The 20,147-nt window shown below is 47.1% G+C and overlaps 2 protein-coding genes across 3 annotated transcripts; one reads left to right on the forward strand and one right to left on the reverse strand.

Moving 5' to 3' along the window:
- Window positions 1-2,058: 2,058 nt before the first annotated feature.
- CEP104 (centrosomal protein 104) lies at window positions 2,059-15,435 on the reverse strand. 2 transcript variants are annotated; one of them, XM_082295551.1, is made up of 22 exons: window positions 15,368-15,435; window positions 14,564-14,727; window positions 13,869-14,042; window positions 13,446-13,584; window positions 12,757-12,822; window positions 12,319-12,395; window positions 12,007-12,175; window positions 11,567-11,725; window positions 10,741-10,968; window positions 10,324-10,527; window positions 9,660-9,827; window positions 8,902-9,075; window positions 8,374-8,550; window positions 7,762-7,968; window positions 7,174-7,284; window positions 6,705-6,741; window positions 6,545-6,626; window positions 5,833-5,941; window positions 5,420-5,558; window positions 4,641-4,708; window positions 4,315-4,405; window positions 2,059-3,164 (listed from the first exon to the last, which is right to left on the reverse strand). In XM_082295551.1, exons 2-22 carry the CDS (start codon window positions 14,674-14,676, stop codon window positions 3,031-3,033), a joined length of 2,826 nt encoding a protein of 941 aa, XP_082151677.1. In that variant the 5' UTR covers window positions 14,677-14,727; window positions 15,368-15,435; the 3' UTR covers window positions 2,059-3,030. The 2 variants fall into 2 exon arrangements, with proteins under 2 accessions (XP_082151677.1, XP_082151676.1); XM_082295550.1 differs by having other exon boundaries at window positions 7,174-7,290.
- A 57-nt stretch (window positions 15,436-15,492) lies between these two features.
- Window positions 15,493-19,436, forward strand: DFFB (DNA fragmentation factor subunit beta). The gene is made up of 7 exons (XM_082295531.1): window positions 15,493-15,626; window positions 15,938-16,064; window positions 16,144-16,332; window positions 17,021-17,100; window positions 17,259-17,432; window positions 17,775-17,875; window positions 18,325-19,436. Exons 1-7 carry the CDS (start codon window positions 15,513-15,515, stop codon window positions 18,539-18,541), a joined length of 1,002 nt encoding a protein of 333 aa, XP_082151657.1. The 5' UTR covers window positions 15,493-15,512; the 3' UTR covers window positions 18,542-19,436.
- The last annotated feature ends 711 nt before the right edge of the window (window positions 19,437-20,147 follow it).

Genomic DNA, 20,147 nt, shown 5'->3' on the forward strand with positions numbered 1-20,147 from the left:
CCGCCCCCGGCACAGGTCCCGCCCTCGGGGAGGGTCCGGCCGCGACCCGAACCCGCTGCGGGAACGCAGCAGCGGGAGAGCGGCGGCGCGGTCCGGCCCGGAGGGGCCGGGCGCTGCTCCTGGATAGTGATACCTGAAACAAGGGCAAAACACGGGACTGCGTCGCCGCCGAGCAGCGCGTCTGCCCCAGCGGAGCTGCACAGGCCCAGGTGCAGCTCACACACGTACAGGTACAACTTACACAGGTCCAGGTTCAGGTCACACACGTACAGGTACACCTCACACAGGTAGAGGTACAGCTCACACACGTACAGGTACACCTCACACATGTACAGGTACACCTCACACATGTACAGGTACAACTTACACAGGTAGAGGTACAGCTCACACACGTACAGGTACAACTTACACAGGTAGAGGTACAGCACACACAGGTCCAGGTACACCTCACACATGTACAGGTACAACTTACACAGGTAGAGGTACAGCACACACAGGTCCAGGTACACCTCACACAGGTAGAGGTACAGCACACACATGTACAGGTACAATGCACACAGGTCCAGGTTCAGCTCACACAGCTGCAGCACGCTCTGGTACACAGGTCACACAGGTAGGGGTCACACACAGATACACCTCACACAGGTCCAGGTACAGCACACACAGGTCCAGGTACACCTCACACAGGTAGAGGTACACGCACACAGGTGCAGGTACACCTCACACAGGTAGAGGTACACCTCACACACGTACAGATACACCTCACACGGGTCCAGGTACACCTCACACAGGTCCAGGTTCAGCTCACACAGGTAGAGGTACAGCTCACACACGTACAGGTACACCTCACACATGTACAGGTACAACTTACACAGGTAGAGGTACAGCTCACACACGTACAGGTACACCTCACACAGGTCCAGGTACAGCACACACACGTACCCCCAGGTGCTGCAGGAGCCATGCCCTCATTCCCCCCTGCACCGATTTCCATTGTAGCAGCTGGAAAATGCAGAGGTACCCTCCAGACTGGCTGAAGTAATTTATTAAATATGTGCAATAAAAATGACTGACATTTAACACAAGTGACTCCTTTTCTTGAGAAAATCTCCCAGATATCTATACTTGCTCTCTTCATCCAGCACTTAGGAACACGCAATCACTATAAATTGCTTTCTTGGGGTAGTGGAACACCAAGAGGTCTTTTGGGATGAGATCAGCTCCTGCACACAGGGACATGGGCTGTTCTGGAATAATCTGAAGTGACACAGATGGAAACACCTCAACTGACACTCACGCACAGTTCACTCAGACAGAGATGACACAGAAACCAGCCCTGAGCTCAGGACCACGTTCCTTCCTTGCATTCCCACTGCGGTCCTGTTGTTGGCAAATCCAGTTTCCAGTCCAACACTTTGCAGACCTTCTTTCCCTTGCTCAGACCTGCACCCGTGCAATGGTTTTCCTCTGGAACATTTTGCTCAAGACCTCATGGCACAGCATTAAACCTCACCGTGTTTTTCACCCCAGTGCTTATTTTGCCACTGTGGCAAACCCAGGTTGTTTATTAAGGGACAGCCCCAGGAAATCCACTTTTAAAGATGACACTGGTGGTCCTACTGTGTTCCAAAAGGGTCCTTTCACATTCTAAAAAGTTGCCATTTTATCACTGCTAAGTTACTTCCTTATCGTACCACAGAGTAGTTTTCATCCTTACACCTCTGAGCAAGATCAATGATTATTTCTAGATATTTATTATTTACTCAGCATACAGAATACTAGGCTCTCAAATAGGAACCTGTGTTACTAAAGGGAAAATAAAAATACCTGTGTATTTGTTAATATAGATATGATTGTATGTATGTTCCTAATGTGTGTGTAATTATTGAGATATGTATTTGGAAGAGTTAGAGAAACAATTTATACGAAGATTTTTTGAAATCCAAGCATACTGATCTACCTGGAAAATCCAGAAGCTGCTAAGTGGGCTGCAGGCAAACTAGAAAAACTGTATTACAAAATCAGCTATTTATATATTAAACACCACCACACATTCACTCCATGGGAGCAAAAACCCCCAAATTTCCCCTTATATTATTATGATCATTCATTCCCATGCCCATGGTACCAATTCCATCCTGGAAAGCAACAGCTGGAATGTTACAGGTAGAGATGTGAGGATTGCTGCTTTGGTACAAAGCTTCATGCCTTGGGTCTTAATAGACTTTGTCTCTCTGAAGCTGTTAAAGACATGCTGCAGTCTGTGGCTGGTTGTGTTAATCAAGATCTAACTAGAAAAGCTCAGTATTTGAGCTGAAAGTGCACTAAAGCAGGCAAAAAGGTCTAAATTTACTAATTCAACTCTTCAGGGCCCAACCAAGTTTATTTTTTCATTTCTGTAAGGGGCCATTTCTTGGGGACACAGACTTGGAGGGTTTAGTTTAACCCTCCTGCCAAGTGGGCTCATAAGGCACTTGGTGCACAGTGAGAGAGGCCACAATGTCCTGTCACCTCCTACACAGCAGCACAACACAGGAGAACGTCCAACCAGCCCTCTGGATTTTCCATTTGGTGCTAATTCCTGGGATTGAGCAGTGCTTTGGGTACAGCTCTGCTGTCTTTAGAACCCTAAATCTGACATACATGTAAGGTCAGGCTTCCCCCACACCTGGCTCCTGTTCCTCGAGCACCTCGGGAGACCCAGGGAAGAGACTTCACTCCCCTGACATAATTAATGTGCTTGAACCCATTAAATTACAGACATGGGATTGGAAAGGAGAGCAGAGTTATCTGTCAAAATAATGTTTGTGGCCCAGAATATTTGGTATTTCTAACAGGAGCATTCTTAGGAGCAAAGCCCAATGCTGCAGTGACAGCAACGCCAAGGGATGGCCGTGGGGATCACACCGGGCACTGACCAAGGCTAAAAACAGCCCACAGAAAAGATGATACAAGTTGCCCACAATTCTTAAATAGCTCTGAACAGCCACGTGCCCAGTTATTAAGACAAAGGAAGAAATACTTGTCCTGTCATCGCTTTGAGTATGTTTTGCCACTGGTTTTATTTGGGCCCCCTCGGGCTCGGATCCTGTTTCCTACTGAAGGAGGTTGAAACTTTGCTCCTGAAGGACCTGGTTTCCTCAAACAGTAGCCACCTACTTTGGCTGTGAAGAGAAAAATAGAGATCATTATTGCAAGCACATCTAGTCCCAGCAGTGAACTTAATCCACTGTTTTGATTCCCAAGATCTGTTAAGTCTGAATGACTGAAGCAACCAGAAGCTGGGCATTGTGCCTCAGCATGTTCCACACCAGCAGTGGTCAGACTCCATGGTCAGGGCTCCTTTTCCTATCTCTAGGAAATAGCTCTGGAATCAGAGTTTATGCAGGCAGGATTTGCTTCTGTTTCCAAATTCTAAGCAGCAACAAACTAACAACTGCCTGGCATCTCATCAGCCAGGACAAACAGCAAAGCTGAGGACAGACTGAACTGTGGATCCAGTTTGAGACTGGGAAGTGCCGAGTTTAACCCCTATGATTCATTAAGGTCAGCTGGAATGGGCAATTCCAGAGCTCCTTCCAGGAACCTGGAGTACTGACATGCAGATATGAGCAAGCACAGCTCGGATAGAGCAGGTGAACTCTGAACATGCAGCTGACTAAAAATCTCCAGAGTCTGAAGGAGGAAAGGTTTGGATGTAACTGGCTGAAAGTTCTGGTGCTGCAGGCAGTTTGTTTAACTTCTGTGTTCTGGAAATAAAAGGATTTTCCACGTGCTTCATAAAGAGAACTGTTAAAAAAAACACCACCTGACATCAGCATCAAAGTCTCTCTGACAGTAAAAAAGCTGCACAATGATAAATCTGTCAAGTTCCTGGGTCTGGACTGGAAAGGAAAAGCAGTGCACAGCACTCACTGTTCAGTTCACCCTGTAATTAGGATCAGATTAGAAGCCTTTGATTGGCCACTAAAAGCTAAATCAGGCTCTGGTTCCCTGTGTCAGCGTTCAGGAGCTTTCCAGAACACTGTTCAGCTGATTGTTCTATTCATGGTCATCCTGTTCCGCAGAAAAAAACCCTGAACTGATCAATTTATCCAATCTGCCAGTTTTCCCCACCAGCTGAGCTTGTGTCCTCCTTTTAACATGATTGTTATTGCATGATTTTGGGAATTTGCTCCCCAAGCACACTGCTCCAACACAAGAACTATCACTTAGCTCACAAAAATGCAAACCATGAGTTGCACAGACCCAGCTCTTAGGGATGAAACACTTTCCTTATTAAGCAAATGTTATTATCACTAACTAATGTCTTACCAGGCTGCACCAGAATGGTTTTGTTCATGGGGGATGTCCTCCGCTGGTTCATTTTACAGCCATCTCTGTCCATCAGGTGAGATCTCCAGGCCTGAAGTCAATTACAAAGAAGGGATAGTACAACTCCAGCAAAATTAGCCAGTGTCACATGGGGAAAATGATAATTGTGTACAGGCTTTATGGCAACAGCACTTTAATCTGCTTTTTCAAAGTGTGAGATCCTTGATATGGAATAGAAATTAATATATCCATTATTTTAATATATCTTGAAAGGTATGTCACATGAAAACAACCCATAACAACATCAGAGTGAAGGGTGGCCTCACCTCCTCTCCAGGGGGAAAGTTCTCATGGCACAGAGGGCAACGGTTAGCCACGTTTTCTGGTTTGGCAGCTGAAATTGTTTGAAAAATAATGTAAGAATTGCAAAGAGAGGCTAATTTCAGACACAAGAAGAGAATTTGCACAGCAAATAGCATAAAACTACCCCATGACTAACCCAGCTCCTGCCCCATTATCATTAACTACTCCCAAAGAAGCTCCATGTTTAATCATCTTCATCAAAACAAGATCAAAAGGAATCACAGAATCCAGAATTGCCTGGATTGGAAGGGATCCTAAAGATCATCCAGTTCTCCCTTGTGCTGCCACTCTCGGCCCTTGTACACAGTCTCTCTCCACCTTTCTTGTAGCCCCCTCAGGCACTGGAAGGCCACAATTAGGTCACTTCAAAGCCTTTTCTTCTCCAGGCTAAACAATCCCAATTCTCTCAGCCTTTCCCCATAGCAGAGGTGACCCATCCCTTTGATCAGCTTGGTGCCCTCTCTGAACTCATTCCAACAGGTCCATGTCCTTTCTGTGCTGGGATAGTGCTCAATCCACAGGGATATGGTAGAGATTTTCCAGTCTTTTCACTCACCCTCCCCACACACATTCACAGAGGCCAAGCACTGTAAAACTCAGGCATTTATCCCAAATCTTCTCCCTCCTGAGGATTTACTTAGATCCCTAAGGCTGAAACACAAGCAGCCTGACTTGCCAAAGATCCCTGGTGTTCGAAAGTCTGAACCTCTGATGTTCCACCTTCCTGTTTGGAGCTACTCACGATTGCAAATCCTGCTCTTTGTGTGTCTGGGCAGCTCATCCCTGGGCACGGCCTCCCTGCAGCGTGGGCACTTCCCAAAGCTGTCCCTTTTGTCACAGTCAGTCAGCAGGTGCTCCGTCAGGCTGGCGATCTCCAGCATCTGCAACACAGCCACGAAGGTTTGTGCTGAGCAAATAGGGATGGGATTTAAAAAAACATCACTTTAGCCTCACCTTCCAAAAGGACAAAGGGAAAATTCCATTTCAGTCCATTTATTAATTCATTTTCTAATGCTGCTCTTTTCCAAAAGCGCTACCCAAATCACACAGGTGTGTTCAGAATTCACCTGCCTGAGCGTTAAATATCTGACAGTGCCTCTAAACCACAATAACAGCAGTCAATGTCTTTAGTAGCTGTGGGAAGCTCAGTCTGACCTGTTTGCAGTGCTCACACCGGGTTAACATGGGGCAGTGCTTCCAGTAATGCAGATCCAACCCTTCCTCTGTGAAGGACTTGTTCCTTTCACCGCAAAAAATACACAAGCTGGGAAAAAAATACAAACATCAGTGACACCAGAGAGAAATGGATGACCCCTGTTCCTTCTGTTCCAAGCTATTCTGAAAAACAGCCAATATCTTAAAGATGTTCTTTTCCCTGTGTAGTGCTGACCTGAGGATGGGGCAGGTACTGGGAGTAATTTAGGGTAAATACAACTATAGAGCATTTTTTCCTATAGAAAATTCCACAAAAGTTCTGACAGCAGCCCACCAAAACTGGCTTTCCTGGATCCAGAATTCCCAAGGGCTTCCTCTCCACCCTCCCCCTACAACACCCAGCAAAGCCACACCATATTTTCCCCTTATTTCACACTGGCAGCTGAACATTAAACTCTGGCTATTTCTTATCCCACAAGCAAACACTCAGGAAAAAAAAAAAAAAGTACAAAGTCACACTATCCAAGAACTTAAAAAAAAAAAGCAGCTAGGATTGCCTGGCGATAATTCCAAATGTGTTAGAGGAGATTTTAGTCTTTATTGTTTCACTGCTGAAGGTATTAGCTTTGATCTACTGGAAAAACGTTATTACTGTTAGGGGCTCACAGATGACACCAAGTGCTTAAGGTGATTAGAGGCTCATCTCACTTACTTATCCAGGTAATTTGCAACAGAGGAAAGTTCCTCCTGAATATTTGCTGCTGTAGCCTGGGGGCTTCCATATAGCTGGTAACCTGTAAGGAGAGAACTATTAAACCAAAATCACATCTTAATTCATCTATGTTTCTTAACTCTTATTTGAAACTACCTACCTCGAATCTCTGTCTTCCAAAAATCAGATTCTTTCTCCTATTGAACAAAGAAATTTAACTCAGAAATTTGCCTTCCAGGGAGAGAGGGAACACACTATATTCTGATTTCTGTCTGGAATTTAAAATTTAGAAGCAGAGCCAATGCACTACAATGTTTGTGCTTCTGGTTCTAGGGCAAACATCTTGTATTAAGGTACTATTTTATATTATAAAGGTATTATTATATTGTTATATTATAATAAAGAATCCAGATTTTACACTATGTTAGGAAAAACAACATCCCAGATTTTACACTATGCTAGGAAAAACAACACCCCAGATTTTAAACTGGACTGCTGAGGAGAAAAGTCACCCAGGGTATGTCTGGAGTTTCTCTCTTTTTAATGAGCCAACTCCAATGCTCATTGTCTAAGTCCATGACACCCGAGGAGCAAAGGATTAAAATAACTTTAAACCAAAACATGCTCACCTCTTCAGCTTCAACCTCGTCTAATAACTCTAACTTTAGAGCTGCTGGGTGGCCTTTTAGAACTTTAATTTCCTCCTTTGTCTGTTTCTCTGCTTCTGTTGCTGCTTTCCTCTGCACCTGGCAGGAAATACTCTGTCAGTTCCAAAAGCTTTGGAACCATCCCTCATACACAAGATGTTGCAAAACACATCAGCACAGTGCTCATGGCTGATAGAGGACAGGAAATCTCCTGCTTGGTTAAGTGATGAGTGTGGTACAGCGACACCTCCCTTCTCCCAAATTCCTCTGCACCACCTGAAAGGAACACACAGCACAGCCTTTGGGCTTACTGTTCCCAAGGGCTGACAGCAGAAAATAGCATTTGTGCATTTTCCCAACTGCTTGTCCATCTCTGTATTCCTTGTTGGCTTTATTCCCAGCAGTGAGTATAGGGAACACACTGAGCCTGCTACACTAAGGAACATTAACCACACACCTGAAGACACTCTGCTACCTGTGCAGCATCCAACCTGCCACAAAATCAGGATACTACTCAGCCAACTGCCGTGTCTGAAGTGGCCCTGTACGTTCTGCCCTCTCATTGCATACCCTCATTTCAGTTTCAGAAGATTTCCCGTCGATTTTGGCAAACCCATCGAAGAGTGTTTTGTAGCGCACGGTCTTGCGGGCGCCGGCGTCGTCTGGAGGGAGATGTTCCAGCACGGCTGCCCTGTGCTCCCTGTACAGGGCAAAGATGATCCGCAGCACCACCTCACGCACCTCGTGGGCTCTGTGCTCCAGAGCCCCCGTGGCAAACTGAAAATAATTGTAAACAATTATGTCTCTCTTCTCTCGCATTTTTAAGGATTTGTTTATTAGTCCAAGACACTCCTGCAGCAGGAGAAATCTTCCTACAAGACAGGTTCTGCAAATACTTTTTAACCTATTGATTCTTTTTTCCCCATATCTTGATTAATGGAATCCTAGAGTGGTTTGGGTTGAAAGGGACCTTAAAGCTCATCTCATTCCACCCCATACCATGGGCAGGGACACCTCCTACTAGACCAGGTTGTTCCAAGCCCTGCCCAACCTGGTCTAAAATTACCAGGTTGATCAGGGGAATACACCTCTTCAGAAATTCTCAAGCACTCCAAACCAGCCAGGCAAGCCCCCAGAAAACCATCAGAAAATCCTCCATGTGCTGTAACCTCAACCTCTTACCTTCATGACGTTGTTGACGGTAAACCCAGAGTTTTCAGTCCCCATGGCTCTCAAGAGAGATTCCACCAATTCCACGTGGCTCATTGCCAGGTGTGTTGGGGAGTTTGGTTTAAATGTTTTAACCAGGTGGACTGGAATAATCTGGAGAGGTTTCACTTCAGGGCACAGTGCCATTTCCTAGGAACACACAGAGGCAGTGAGCAGGCAGACACTGCATGAGGAAAATTACCTGTCTCTGCAAAGGAGAGTTTTCTCATCTCTGTAAGTCACTTGCAACAAAGAACACGAGTCACACCTGCAGCAGCAGCAGGTAGCCCCAGACTGCTCCAGGTGACCCTGATTTGGCAGGGGGTTGGACTGGATGATCTCCAGAGGGCCCTTCCAACCCCAGCTATTCTCTGATAAGATTCTGTGATAAGGTTCTGTGGTAAGCTGTAACACTTCACAGCAGCCAACCCTGGTCTCACAGCCCACCCTGATCAGGTGTTTCCCACCTGTGAGCTCCCAAATTTGAAGGGAAACACCCACCTGGATAAAGGTTGAAGCCAGAAGACGAAGACGGGATGAGGAGTCTCCTGTTCTAGAAAGCAAATGTGGCAGGGTTTTTTCCACACAATGAGAAGTTTCTAGCTTCCCTAGTTTGTGTTTTGGTATATATTGGGTAATGATCATTTTTAGAAGTTTCAGGGAAGCCTGAAAAACCTAAGTTAGAAAGAAAAAGGAAACACTGAGCAAAAATAACACAGAGTCCCCTGTTTTCAGACAATACAGTAAAATCTATTCTTAATCTGGAATTATAGTAACACCCTTAATGGAAGCTACTTCAGACAACTCTCTTCCAGAAAACCTGTTGCTAGGACTTAGATGAAAGGCTTCAGAAATTGTTTTATAAAGAGTAACAATTCAATTTTCTTCTTTTCTTCTTATTTAAGGTTTATTTGATGCCCAAGTGTCCCTCAGCTAAGTGCAGTCCCTTGAGCTCTCAAGTGAAGTAACTAAAAGTTACTTCATTGCTGTATTTCAACTTTAACAAACAAAAAGGCCCAACCTCACTGCACATTCACTGCATCAGCAGATGTTTCTCAAGCTCATGGCTCAGCCCAGGGTAGTGTTCCATCTGCTCAATGCCAGATATTGCCCAGTTGTTTTAGAGTTTTGAGGGGTTTTGGGTTTGGACTTACTCAACAGCAGATTTATAAACAATTTGTTCCAAGTATCTCAACCCTACGGTTCTGCAATTTTGGCTGCCAGTTCTTCACTGGAGCATCAAACCTATCCCAACTTACTGAAGACACGGTGTCTTTGATGGCCCTTTCCACAAGGAAAACAGCAGCTCTCAGCATGTTCCTTAAATCCTCCTTTGGAGTGTCCACTGACACTTCCATCAGCTTCTTGTACACAGCCAGTAACGCGTCCTCTCGACACGACCAAGTTCTGGAATACGCTCCTGAAACCTGAGCACAGAACAAGTTTCTCTCTTAAAAGGTCCCTGCAGATATTTCAACACATATTTAACATTTATACAGAGAACCAGACTCACAAAGAACATATCAACTGAAGCATGAAATCCCCAGGTGTTCCCCACAGGAATCTGGCTTTATTAAAAGCACACATTTTGGAATGTGATCACAGAAATGGGATTAACAGGTCAGGCTCATGGAGCCCTTCCAGACACAGTGAGGGTTTCTCTCTCTCTGCAAAAGATAGTGGCAAGTTATGGGTATTCTGGACCAATATCCTAAAGCAGCCTGCTGGATCCTGCCTGTTTGTCAGCACAGCAAGTAATCAATCACCAAAGCTACAGATCTGTAGAAATACTGAAAGCAGGCATCCATAAAGCCAAGGCCTGATTTTAAGTTCAGATTTCTAAATAGCAGCTCTGAACACATAAAAATCCACTCAACTCAACACAGAGCACAATAACCATAGATTTGTTCTACTGGTTCTTACCAAAGTCTCTCCAAAAACCTCCACAACAGGGCTGGCTTCCCTCAGTGCCTTCTCTGTGAGTGGTTTGGGTTCCCCAGCATTGCCAGTCCTTGGAGCATCACCCACATCCTCTTCAGTCACCTCTGGCTCAAGGTAGGCAACAGCTTCATCCACCTGCTTGCAGATGGTTGGGAGAGGCCTCTCATCGTAAGGTAAAAATTCAACCTAGCAGAAAAGATAAAAAATTTGTTGTTCTGGAAATGACTCAGATGTGAAGTGGTTTTAACACTAACTGGATTCACCTCAGTGCAGTTTTTCTCACATCAAAGCAGCATCACTCCCCAGTTAACCACGAGAATAACCCCGTTGTTTGGAAGGTTGGACATCAGATTGTTTGCTCTGACAGATTTCTGCAGTAACAGAGGGAACACTACTCACATTTTCCTTGGAAAATGTTTCCTTGGAAGTTGTGGGCTGCGTCTGAGGAGAAAGAGGGGACTGGTAGGGAACAACAGACTCAGAAGTGGGATCCACCAACTGCTCTTCCAGCACAGACTCTGCCCTCTGGGGCTCTCCTTGGGGTGGGTCTGCAGGCTCAGGAGGGGAGCTCAGGGGGCTCTCAGTGCCACTCACAGACCCCAGAGGCAACGCAGGTGGTTTTCGGATCTGAAAAAAGGAAGGAGATTTTTTACAGCAAGGCTAAAAATGTGCTAAAATCAGTCAGTACAGCTACAACTCTGCCAACAGGATTCCGGGGGTTTCAAGTAAATATTAAACCTGGCTCACAGGTGTGTCATCATTCCCACTGGATGCAGCTTTATGAAACAGTCAAAAAACAATTCTGTGTGGGTGCATGTGTGGAGAGATTATAAAACTTCCTGTTCTGAGAACATTACATAATTGTATGTATGTACAAAATCGCATGGATTCTGTATGGTTAGCCTTGATACCATCCTAAGCCTCCTCTACCCCTCCAAAATAGGAGAAAGTACCTTATTCATGTGCATCATGTGAAATTATGCAAAAATTTCAGGATCCTAATGCCATTTTCTTGAGACCTCAACAGTTTAATGTGATTTATGGAGACTAAGCATGTTCATGAAACACCACATTGAGAGTCTTAGGTTGGGGAAATCCCCAATCCAAACAGAAAGCTGAAAATCTTGAGCAAATCTCAAAATTTCCATTAACTTGTGAATTAAGCTGGGTTGCTGTGCCATTTCTATTTAGAACACCCTCCTGAGTCTGGATTAACAGCACCCACCAGCAGCTGTGCATCCAGGAGGTCGTGCAGCTCCAGCTGCTGGTACACCTTCAGCCTGTACTCGTCCATCTGCTCCTTCTTCTTCTTGGCAAGGTCATAATCCTCCTTCTCTACCGCGTAACGCTTCTCCACCTCGTACCGGCCGAGTCGCTCCCCCACCTAGGATTGGTACAAATCACCTTGGAATCATATTCCTGCACATTTCTTGGAATCACTTTACTGAGCATTTCTTGGAATCACCTTACTGAGCATTTCTTGGAATCGCCTTACTCTACTTGCCTCATTGCCTCCAGCCAAATGACTCAATCAAGCTATCTGATTTTAAAACTATTCTTTTGGGAAATATATCGAAAATCATTACGATTCCACACAAACAGCAAGGCCCCGATGGGCCACTGGAGCACTGCTCCACTTCGGAGCCAAAGATCTTTCAACACCACCTTCTGCAAGTCTGCAATGGCCTGTTTGAGCTTCTTGGCGTGGTCGTAGCACTCGTGACGCACAGCTTCCCGCTTCTTCTCATCCAGCCTCCGGATTATCTGAGCCACCTCTGGGTCCTGGTACATGTCAAAGGCCAAATCGTCCAGAGGTGAAATGGAGTCACGTTTCCTGAAGGCATAAAGTGAATAAAATAATCTACAATAAGCCAGGCTTCTCTTTTCATTAGCAGGGAATTAACAAAACATAGAGACCAACAATTACTTCACACCAAGCAGAGGTTTTGCCAGGGTATATGCAAAGAACATCCTTACCCAAGGTAAGTTCCATCTAAGGCAGGGTCATCTGATTTAATTCCCAAGTAGTGATCTATCAGCTTCTCTCTGGAAGGCTTTGGAAGGGTGGAAAAAAAATCTTAATGCACATTCACCAATATCAGGTGTGTGTTCAAGACAGAATTCTGACTTTCCACAACCAGCATCAGCTCCGCAACGTAGAGCACTTTTGTTTGGGGGCACATTGAAGCAAGGAGAGGCTGAAAATGAAAATGTCCCAACTAATTGTGTTTTAATTTTTGCATTCCCATATTAGGGTCAAATTTCTTGCTTCAAGAGAACATTAAAAATAAATTAATGCAACACAGCTCTGCTACAGCACAGAACTGGCAGAAGAAAGGTTCATCCCCTCACTCCAGGAACCTGTTCCTGAAGAGATGGAGCATCAGTAAAAGGACAGGGATGCTTTGCACTTACGCTGCTCATGCTGTCATTGTCAAAGTCTGCTGGATCCCCAATGATGTTCACAGCTACCAGGGCAACCTGCAGAGATTCACAGAAAATGGAAACATGTGAGCTCATTCCTCTCTTCTTGGAACAAAAACCAGGGCCTGTGGTCATCAGGGTGGTGTGGAAGCAGAGAGAAGCACTGAGTGTTAAATGTGCCTCCTGCTCCACTGAAAATGTATCACCAAATCTACAACCCCGTTGTGCTGTTCCCTTTCCTGGTCTGGGATGGAGCTGAAGTGAGTCCCTGCAGAACTGAGGCAGGTGTTTGTGTGTCTGTACCACAGTGGCTGTGCAACACCTTCACTTAATGCCACAACAGGTCCAAAACACTCAGGAGTGGCTTTGTGACCCCAAAGCTGTTCTCAAAGGGAGTTCCTTGTCCTCAACACACACCCTGCTGTGTGGGCTAAACCTCAGCACAAACAAGAGTGACAGAATGTGCCCTTGACTCGTTTGTTCTGGATGAGGTGCATCCAGCTGATCCCAACTCAATTCTAACCTGTTATTTGTGTTTTGTGCTTTAAAATAAACTAAAATAAATACAGGAGCTTTCTACCAACATTTTTTGCTTCTAGAAATCAAGGGAGCAGATTTCTGTGCCTGCTCTTTACTAGGGAAGTGTCACCTAGGTTACCAGGTAAGGACTTTCAACTCACCTGCCCGTACAAGTTGTATTTATTGGCATAATTTTTATGGAAAATCAGCTTCAGGTACTGGCCAACTGCATCCATGTACACAGATTTCAACTCTCGAGCTCTGAAATCAGTCTTCTCATTGTCTGAGAGAGGGACATAACTGGGAAGGAAAACGTAACACATGAGCAGAGGATACATCCAAACACACAGGAGGATTTCTGCTCCTCGGGTTTAAAACTCCCTCATAAGTGAATCAACGTGTGCTGTTTTCCTGGCAACACAATTCACCTGCATCTCCAGCTTTGTCACAGAGCTACACAAGCCCAGGATCTCTCTGCTGCTCACACAGCGTGTCCACATCACACACAACCCACAGTGAGTACTATTTTCCCCTGAAGCTTTTCTTATCAAGACAATAAACTCATTCAGAACTTTCTGACTCACCCGAGTCTCTGAAACCTCTCTGACTGATAGGGAGCAAAGTATTCGGGCAGACTCTCACTGATGTAGAACTCAATTTTGCTTGCAATCATGTACTGGTGAGCGAGCAGCTGCAGCTTCCGGATCCGACACCTCTCCACCAACTGCAGGATGATTTCCTGGGGGTACTGACAGAGCCTGAAAGAGACACGGTTTCAGAATTCAATCATCCTTTTAAAGAAGACTTCACTTCCAACTTGAGCAATATTTAATTATGGAACTTTCAAGTTATTAATTGTAAGCCAACATCATAACTGTTGTAAGAAGAATCCCAAGAGTAGAGTGGAAACATTTTTCCCTTCCCTTTACTGTGTGCATACGTTCAGGTGCCCCGCACACGTTTAGAGGATGTGCTGAGACAAACACATTTTTCATACTAAGCCAAAGCAGTTGCAAACTCCAAGACTGCCAAGAACACAAATAGTTCCAATTTTCATTTTCCAGGACTTCATTTAAATGCAATGCAGTGCCTTTAGGTGTTAACCAAGGTGCTTTTTTCCCCCAGGATGACGATTCCATGGGATTAAAGTAACTTTTTTGCTTTATCAGTTTAGCCTGGGATGCTACAAACTGCTCTGACCACGCACAGTACATCTGCCACTCATTTTAAACTTGGTGCTTCAGAACTTCAGTGCTCCAAGACCATCTCCTCACAGTACCTGGGCGACCGCCACCCGTTCACTGTTGGTGCATGAACCATCAGCTCCCGAGCACTGAACCCATCCTCGTGTCCCGACGAACTGACCACGGTGAAACCAATCTTGTGTGGCATCCTGGGGAGCTGAGCTGGTCACAGCCACGGCCTTCAAGCTTAAACTCATCCCTGGAAGGATGATAAAAACCCACTGAGACACTACAGTCAAAGAATTGCATCCTGTGGTCTGTCAAGTCAGTAGATGATGAGTACAAATATACATTCCCTTTAATTAACATTGGCACCATAAATGTTTTTACGGTGCCGGTTTGATTAGTGCTGAGCAAAACGAGGACATAGCTCACTTGCAGAGCAGTCTGACATTACATTAAACCTGCTAATCCAAGATGGAGCTTGAAACTAAGAACTCCAAATGCATACAGGAGCAACCTGCACCAAACCTGTACCTGCTCCATGGTCTGTGTGTTGGAGCCAGAGGAACAAAAAGCAAAGCACAAGGTCAGTTTAGTCTCTTTGGGAACGCCACGCACCCACCGCGGCTACTGCTGGGGACACAAGACAAGCACCGGGACCGCCGCTGCCCAGCCCGGGCCGTGCCGGTGTTACGGCACCAACACCGGCCCCGTCCCTCCCTCCCCCATCGGCCCCGCAGGAGGCGCAGGCCCGGAGGGGTCACGGCCGCACCGCTCCGGGGGGACGGCCAGGACGGGCGGCGGACAAAGCACGCGGGGGCCTGGAGGGACCTCGGGAGGTCCCCGGGGCGGAGGGAGAGCGGAGCGCGGGGGGGAAGCGCCGGGCCGGGCCCCACCTGGCTCAGCGCGGCCCCATCGCCGCTCTCATGGCAACGCGGCCCCGCCGCGCAGGCGCGACCGCCCCGCCCGCCCCGGGGCGCCTGCGCGGGGCGGCCCCGGCCCCGGCACCGGGCGGGGAGCGGCCCCGGCCCCGGCCCGGCCATGGCGGAGCCGCTGCGGCCCTTCCGCCTGCGCGGGTGCGGCGGCCCGCAGAAGTTCGGGGTGGCGGCCGGGAGCCTGCGGGGGTTGCTGAGGAAGGGCTGCCGGCTGCTGCAGGTGCGGGGCGGAGCGGGCACTGCCGGGCTGGGTGCCGCCGGGTGCTACAGGCGTGGGACGGGACCGTGCGGGGCGGAGCGGGCACTGCCGCTGTGGATGGTGCGGGACAGGCGGGGAGCTGCTGGGTGCTACAGGGACGGGACGGTACCAGGCTGGGATGCTGCTACAGATGCGGGGCGGGTCTGCCGATGCGGGACGGGACCGTGCGGGACTGGGATTACCGGGTGCCGCAGCTCCGGGCCGGGGCTGGAGCCGCTCGCAGTGCGGTGCGGCGCTGGCCGGAGCCGGGGTCTCACCCGCCCGCGGGGCAGCTTCCCTTGCCAGGCAGCCGCCTCTGCCTCTACGAGGACGGGACGGAGCTGACCGAGAGCTACTTCCGAGCGCTGCCGCCGCAGACGGAGCTGGTGCTGCTGGGCCCCGGGGAGAGCTGGCGGGGCTGTGAGTGCGGCGCCGGGCGGGGGGCGCGGGGGCAGCGCCGGCGCCGGGGGCTCAGCCGGTGCCGCCTCACCTGCCCCAGGTGCCAGCGACATCGAGCGGCTCCTGGCCGCGTTCTGCAGCCAGCAGGACGCTGTGGTGGAGGCTGCGCGGAGGCTGCTGACGGACGAGCGGGCTCCCCACAGGCAGAAGCTGCTGGCGGATCTCATCCACAACCTGAGCGAAAACATCCTGGCCGAGAACAAGGAAGACGACAAGAAATGGTTTGAAGGTGGGTTTGTTGCCGTAGGAGGCTGCTAAGGGACTCCCAGGTCTTGCCCTGCCCTGAGAAGTCACTTCTGTAAATTTTGCTGCTCTTAAGGCAAAGTCTGGGAACTCTTCTGGCTGGTGGGATTGGGTACTTGGTCTGGGGTTTAGTTATCCCTTCCATCCTGTGTCTTTAGGTTTCTTTAAAGTATATGCATATTTTCTATCAGACAACGTTTTTAAGAGATGGTGTTCCCTATTGCTTTATCAAAGATATCTCTGAAATACATTTTCCCCCATTAATATAAGCGTGCATTTATAATGTTTTAATGATTTACTAATAGTATATTGATAACTTGCACATCTCAGCCAGCTAATCTTGGTTTATCTTCTCTTTACGCTCTGCAAGTCCCCCTTCCCATTCCCAAGCCACTACTGCAGTTCTTCCCCAACAATTCTGTTTTCCTTTCACAATCTCTTGGTGTTCCACATAGACGCAGTAACAAGAAACATTTAACAATACCAGCTACGGCTCTCTCAGCAGATGCTCTACAGCATTCTTTTAAGTGCTGAGAGCAGGGTAGTCCTGAACTAGTAAAATAAAAATGGGAAATAAAAAAACCCCTGTGCATCCTGTGTTAGTGAAAAGCTAGGATGAACTCCCAGCTGGGCAGGAGCTGTGCTGAGGTACAAAACAATCTTGTTCCCTCCAGGGCTGGAGTCTCGGTTCAAGAACAAATCCAGCTACCTGCGGCATAGCTGTGAGAGCAGAATGCGGGGCTACATGAGAGAGGTAAAAGTTTCTGTTGAAGTAACTTATAACAAGCTGTAACAGTAATTCTGTGGCCACAGGAGTATAAAGTACTTTTACAGTGTAACATTGTGATTGTAGAAAAGAGCCTCAGGCTGCCACAGGAACGGAGGAGTGATTGCTGGGTTTCCCCCCTCTAGGTTAGTGGTTTTATTTCAAACGTTCATCCTGCAGCACGAGATGCCTACAGAGGGATAATCGACCTGATGGCAGATAAACTGAAATCTGTGAAGTACAATGGGTGCTACTTTGACAGAAGGGAGGAGGAGGAGGCAGCGCGCCTGTGCACGGCAGAGGGGTGGTTCTCCTGTCAGGTACCTGCAGCCTTCCTGAAGAGTCACGGAATGGTTTGGGTTGGAAGGGACCTTAAAGATCATCTCATTCCACTCCCTGCCAGAGTTGTTCCAAGCCCTGTCCAACCTGGCCCTGGACATTTCCAGTGATCCAGGGGCAGCCACAGCTTCTCTGGGCAACCTCACCACCCTCACAGGGAGGAATTTCTTCCATATACCTAAGCTTCCCCTCGTTATGTTTGAACCCATTCCCCCTTTGGCATCAGGGGAAGGAAGGGGCTTCCTGGGTGCAGGTCAGGCTGGGGGGGATGTGGGGTGCAGGATCACTAGCACATGGCAGGATGAGTGTGACACCTTTCACAGGGCCCTTTCGACAAAGATGACTGCCCGTGTAAGCATTCCATCAACCCCTACAGCAACAGGGAAAGCAGGATCCTCTTCAGCACCTGGAATCTCGACCACATGTATGTACAAAGCGTTAATCCAGACTTACCTGCCTTGTGCCCTTCAGCTGCATCAGAAGCCTTAGTCCTTTTGCCCCCGCTGTGCAGTCAGCTCTGCTGGGAATGTGTTGTGAGAAAAGGTGCTGGGATGCTGCAGCTGATCTGAGAACAGAACCCTGAAGACAGATGAGATGCTGCCTCTCATTAGCAGCTTTGCTTTGTATGGAACCCCTTCTCACTGCACTAGCCATGTGAATTCTCCTCTCTGGCAAAACCCCCTCTGACCCATTTCAAATGTAGGTGTGAAACAAACAAGATCTGCTAAACTGATTTCCTTGGGGGAAAAAATCATACAACTAGTTATGGAGAACGAATTCCAGTTTTGCCTGGCTCTGAAAGGAAGATGGAGGTTTGATTATTCTGAAAAAAACTCTTGATGGCAATTTTGTCTTCTCTTTTGTGTCCCCAAGAATTGAGAAGAAACGTGCTGTTGTCCCAGAACTGGCAGAAGCTGTCAAAACACGAGACGGGAGAGAAGTGAACTGGGAATACTTCTATCAGCTGCTGTTTACCCTGGATAATTTAAAACTCGTACATATTGCTTGTCATAAGAAAACCAATCATAACCTCAGCTGTGACAAAACCAGAATTTACAGAAAGAGGAAGCAAACCCATGAGATTTCCTAGTGCTGTCTCTGGAAGGGACCTGCTGCTTTTTTCAATCATGTCAGCCTGTTGGTTTTAAATAGCTCCAATTTCTTAAATAAGAACTATTTGAGAGTCCCTGGCACGAGACTGGCTGGGTAACCCAACCAGAACCTCTCAAAGCACACTCCAATATCCTGTTATTCTCCTCTCCTGCCTTCCCACTCCTTACAAGCTTCCCTCAGCTCAAATCAAGTGTGATAAAGGCACAAAATGAGCCAGAGGCTGACACTGATTCTACCCTGTCATCTCTGGCCAGTGTTGGCCCAAAACTCACAGTACACAGAAATGAAACTTGGATGAAACATTTCTTACAAACTAATCTGCAGGGGCTCATAGATTCTTATTCCTTTGAAGATTAAGCCAAACAAAGAAGGATTTAGAATCATGTTTTACTCGGTGCCTTTTGCAGGTAGCAACCAGTGTATTTCAGGAATGCCAAAGGTGATTCAGCAGCAGAGCTGCCACCTCACCTGTGCCAAACTCCTGCCCTCATCCCCGACCGCCCCTTTGCCCTTGTTTCAAACATGCATCTCCCAGAAAGAAGAGCAAGGCCATGGCATATCCCCACATTTTTGCTTTCCCCACCTTTATTTGCCATCTTCCCTGCTGATTTCCCTCTCCTTTCTAACACTTTCTGCCTCTTCAGCTTGAGTTTGCTTGAAGCACCAGCAGCAAGGACAGCTATAATGATCATGTTTACAGTAACATTTACTCACTGCCTTGGAAAATATTGCTTTGGTAAAACATTTCCTACCTCAGGCAACAAAATCACAAATGGTTCCATTTTTTACTTGATTTTTTTTTTTTTAATACCAGCTGATAGCAACTGAACTTTTGGGATTGTCAGTGTAAATCATGTGAACTTTTTAAATAAAAAAATGCCCCCACATCTGTGTGTGTGTGAGTACGTGGAGGTGCACTAGAGATTAATCAGGTGTGATAGAGCATGAAGGGAAACGTGTTTATGAATGGAGCACCAGCACCAGCTGCTTCCTGCTCTGTAAATAACTAGGAAAAGCTTGTTTTCCCCCATATTGTTGGTCCTGGATCAGTTAGTCCACGTGGAATTGTGTGGAAATGGTGTTTCTGCCTGAGCTCTGAATTACTGGATCTTGGAAGCTTTGCTATAGAGAGTATTGATTTACTTTAAACAACAAACTCAGTCTCTTTCCAAACACTGTGATCTGAAAAGTAAGGAGATGCATTTTAAACACAGGATTTCCCATTCCCCTGCACGCAGTTGATCCTTCCAGCTTCCCTTCCTGCACTGTTGGACACTGGGGAGGGCAGCACCGGCAGGGTTCTGGTGACAAACCCAGTGTCACCCATGTGGCATGTGTGCCCCAAACTGAAAATGCATTCTGCACAGTGAAATGAATGTCTGTGAAACTGTGTTTGCTAGAAAGAGCCAGCAGTAAACACAGCACTGAAGGAATGCTGGGAGGAGCTGCTGCAACACCAAGCTGGGCTGGAACCATGAATATGCGATTTAAAAATCTGGATTTTTCTGTGTTACAGAATTAGAGTGAAAAAGAGCCAAGAAATATCTTTGACAGAAACAATGCATCAGCTGGAGTGGAAATGG

This window comes from Coloeus monedula (assembly GCF_965178545.1).
Source record: "Coloeus monedula genome assembly, chromosome: 22".
Taxonomy (NCBI): domain Eukaryota; kingdom Metazoa; phylum Chordata; class Aves; order Passeriformes; family Corvidae; genus Coloeus; species Coloeus monedula.

Coding starts and splice junctions, on each gene's coding strand:
- CEP104 (XM_082295550.1), bottom strand. CDS start 14,676: ATGCCACACAAGATTGGTTTCACCGTGGTCAGTTCGTCGGGACACGAG. Junction 14,043..14,563: donor AACGGGTGGCGGTCGCCCAG/GTACTGTGAGGA, acceptor TGTCTCTTTCAG/GCTCTGTCAGTACCCCCAGG. Junction 13,585..13,868: donor GAGAGGTTTCAGAGACTCGG/GTGAGTCAGAAA, acceptor TTTCCTTCCCAG/TTATGTCCCTCTCTCAGACA.
- DFFB (XM_082295531.1), top strand. CDS start 15,513: ATGGCGGAGCCGCTGCGGCCCTTCCGCCTGCGCGGGTGCGGCGGCCCG. Junction 16,065..16,143: donor CGGGGAGAGCTGGCGGGGCT/GTGAGTGCGGCG, acceptor CACCTGCCCCAG/GTGCCAGCGACATCGAGCGG. Junction 16,333..17,020: donor CGACAAGAAATGGTTTGAAG/GTGGGTTTGTTG, acceptor TGTTCCCTCCAG/GGCTGGAGTCTCGGTTCAAG.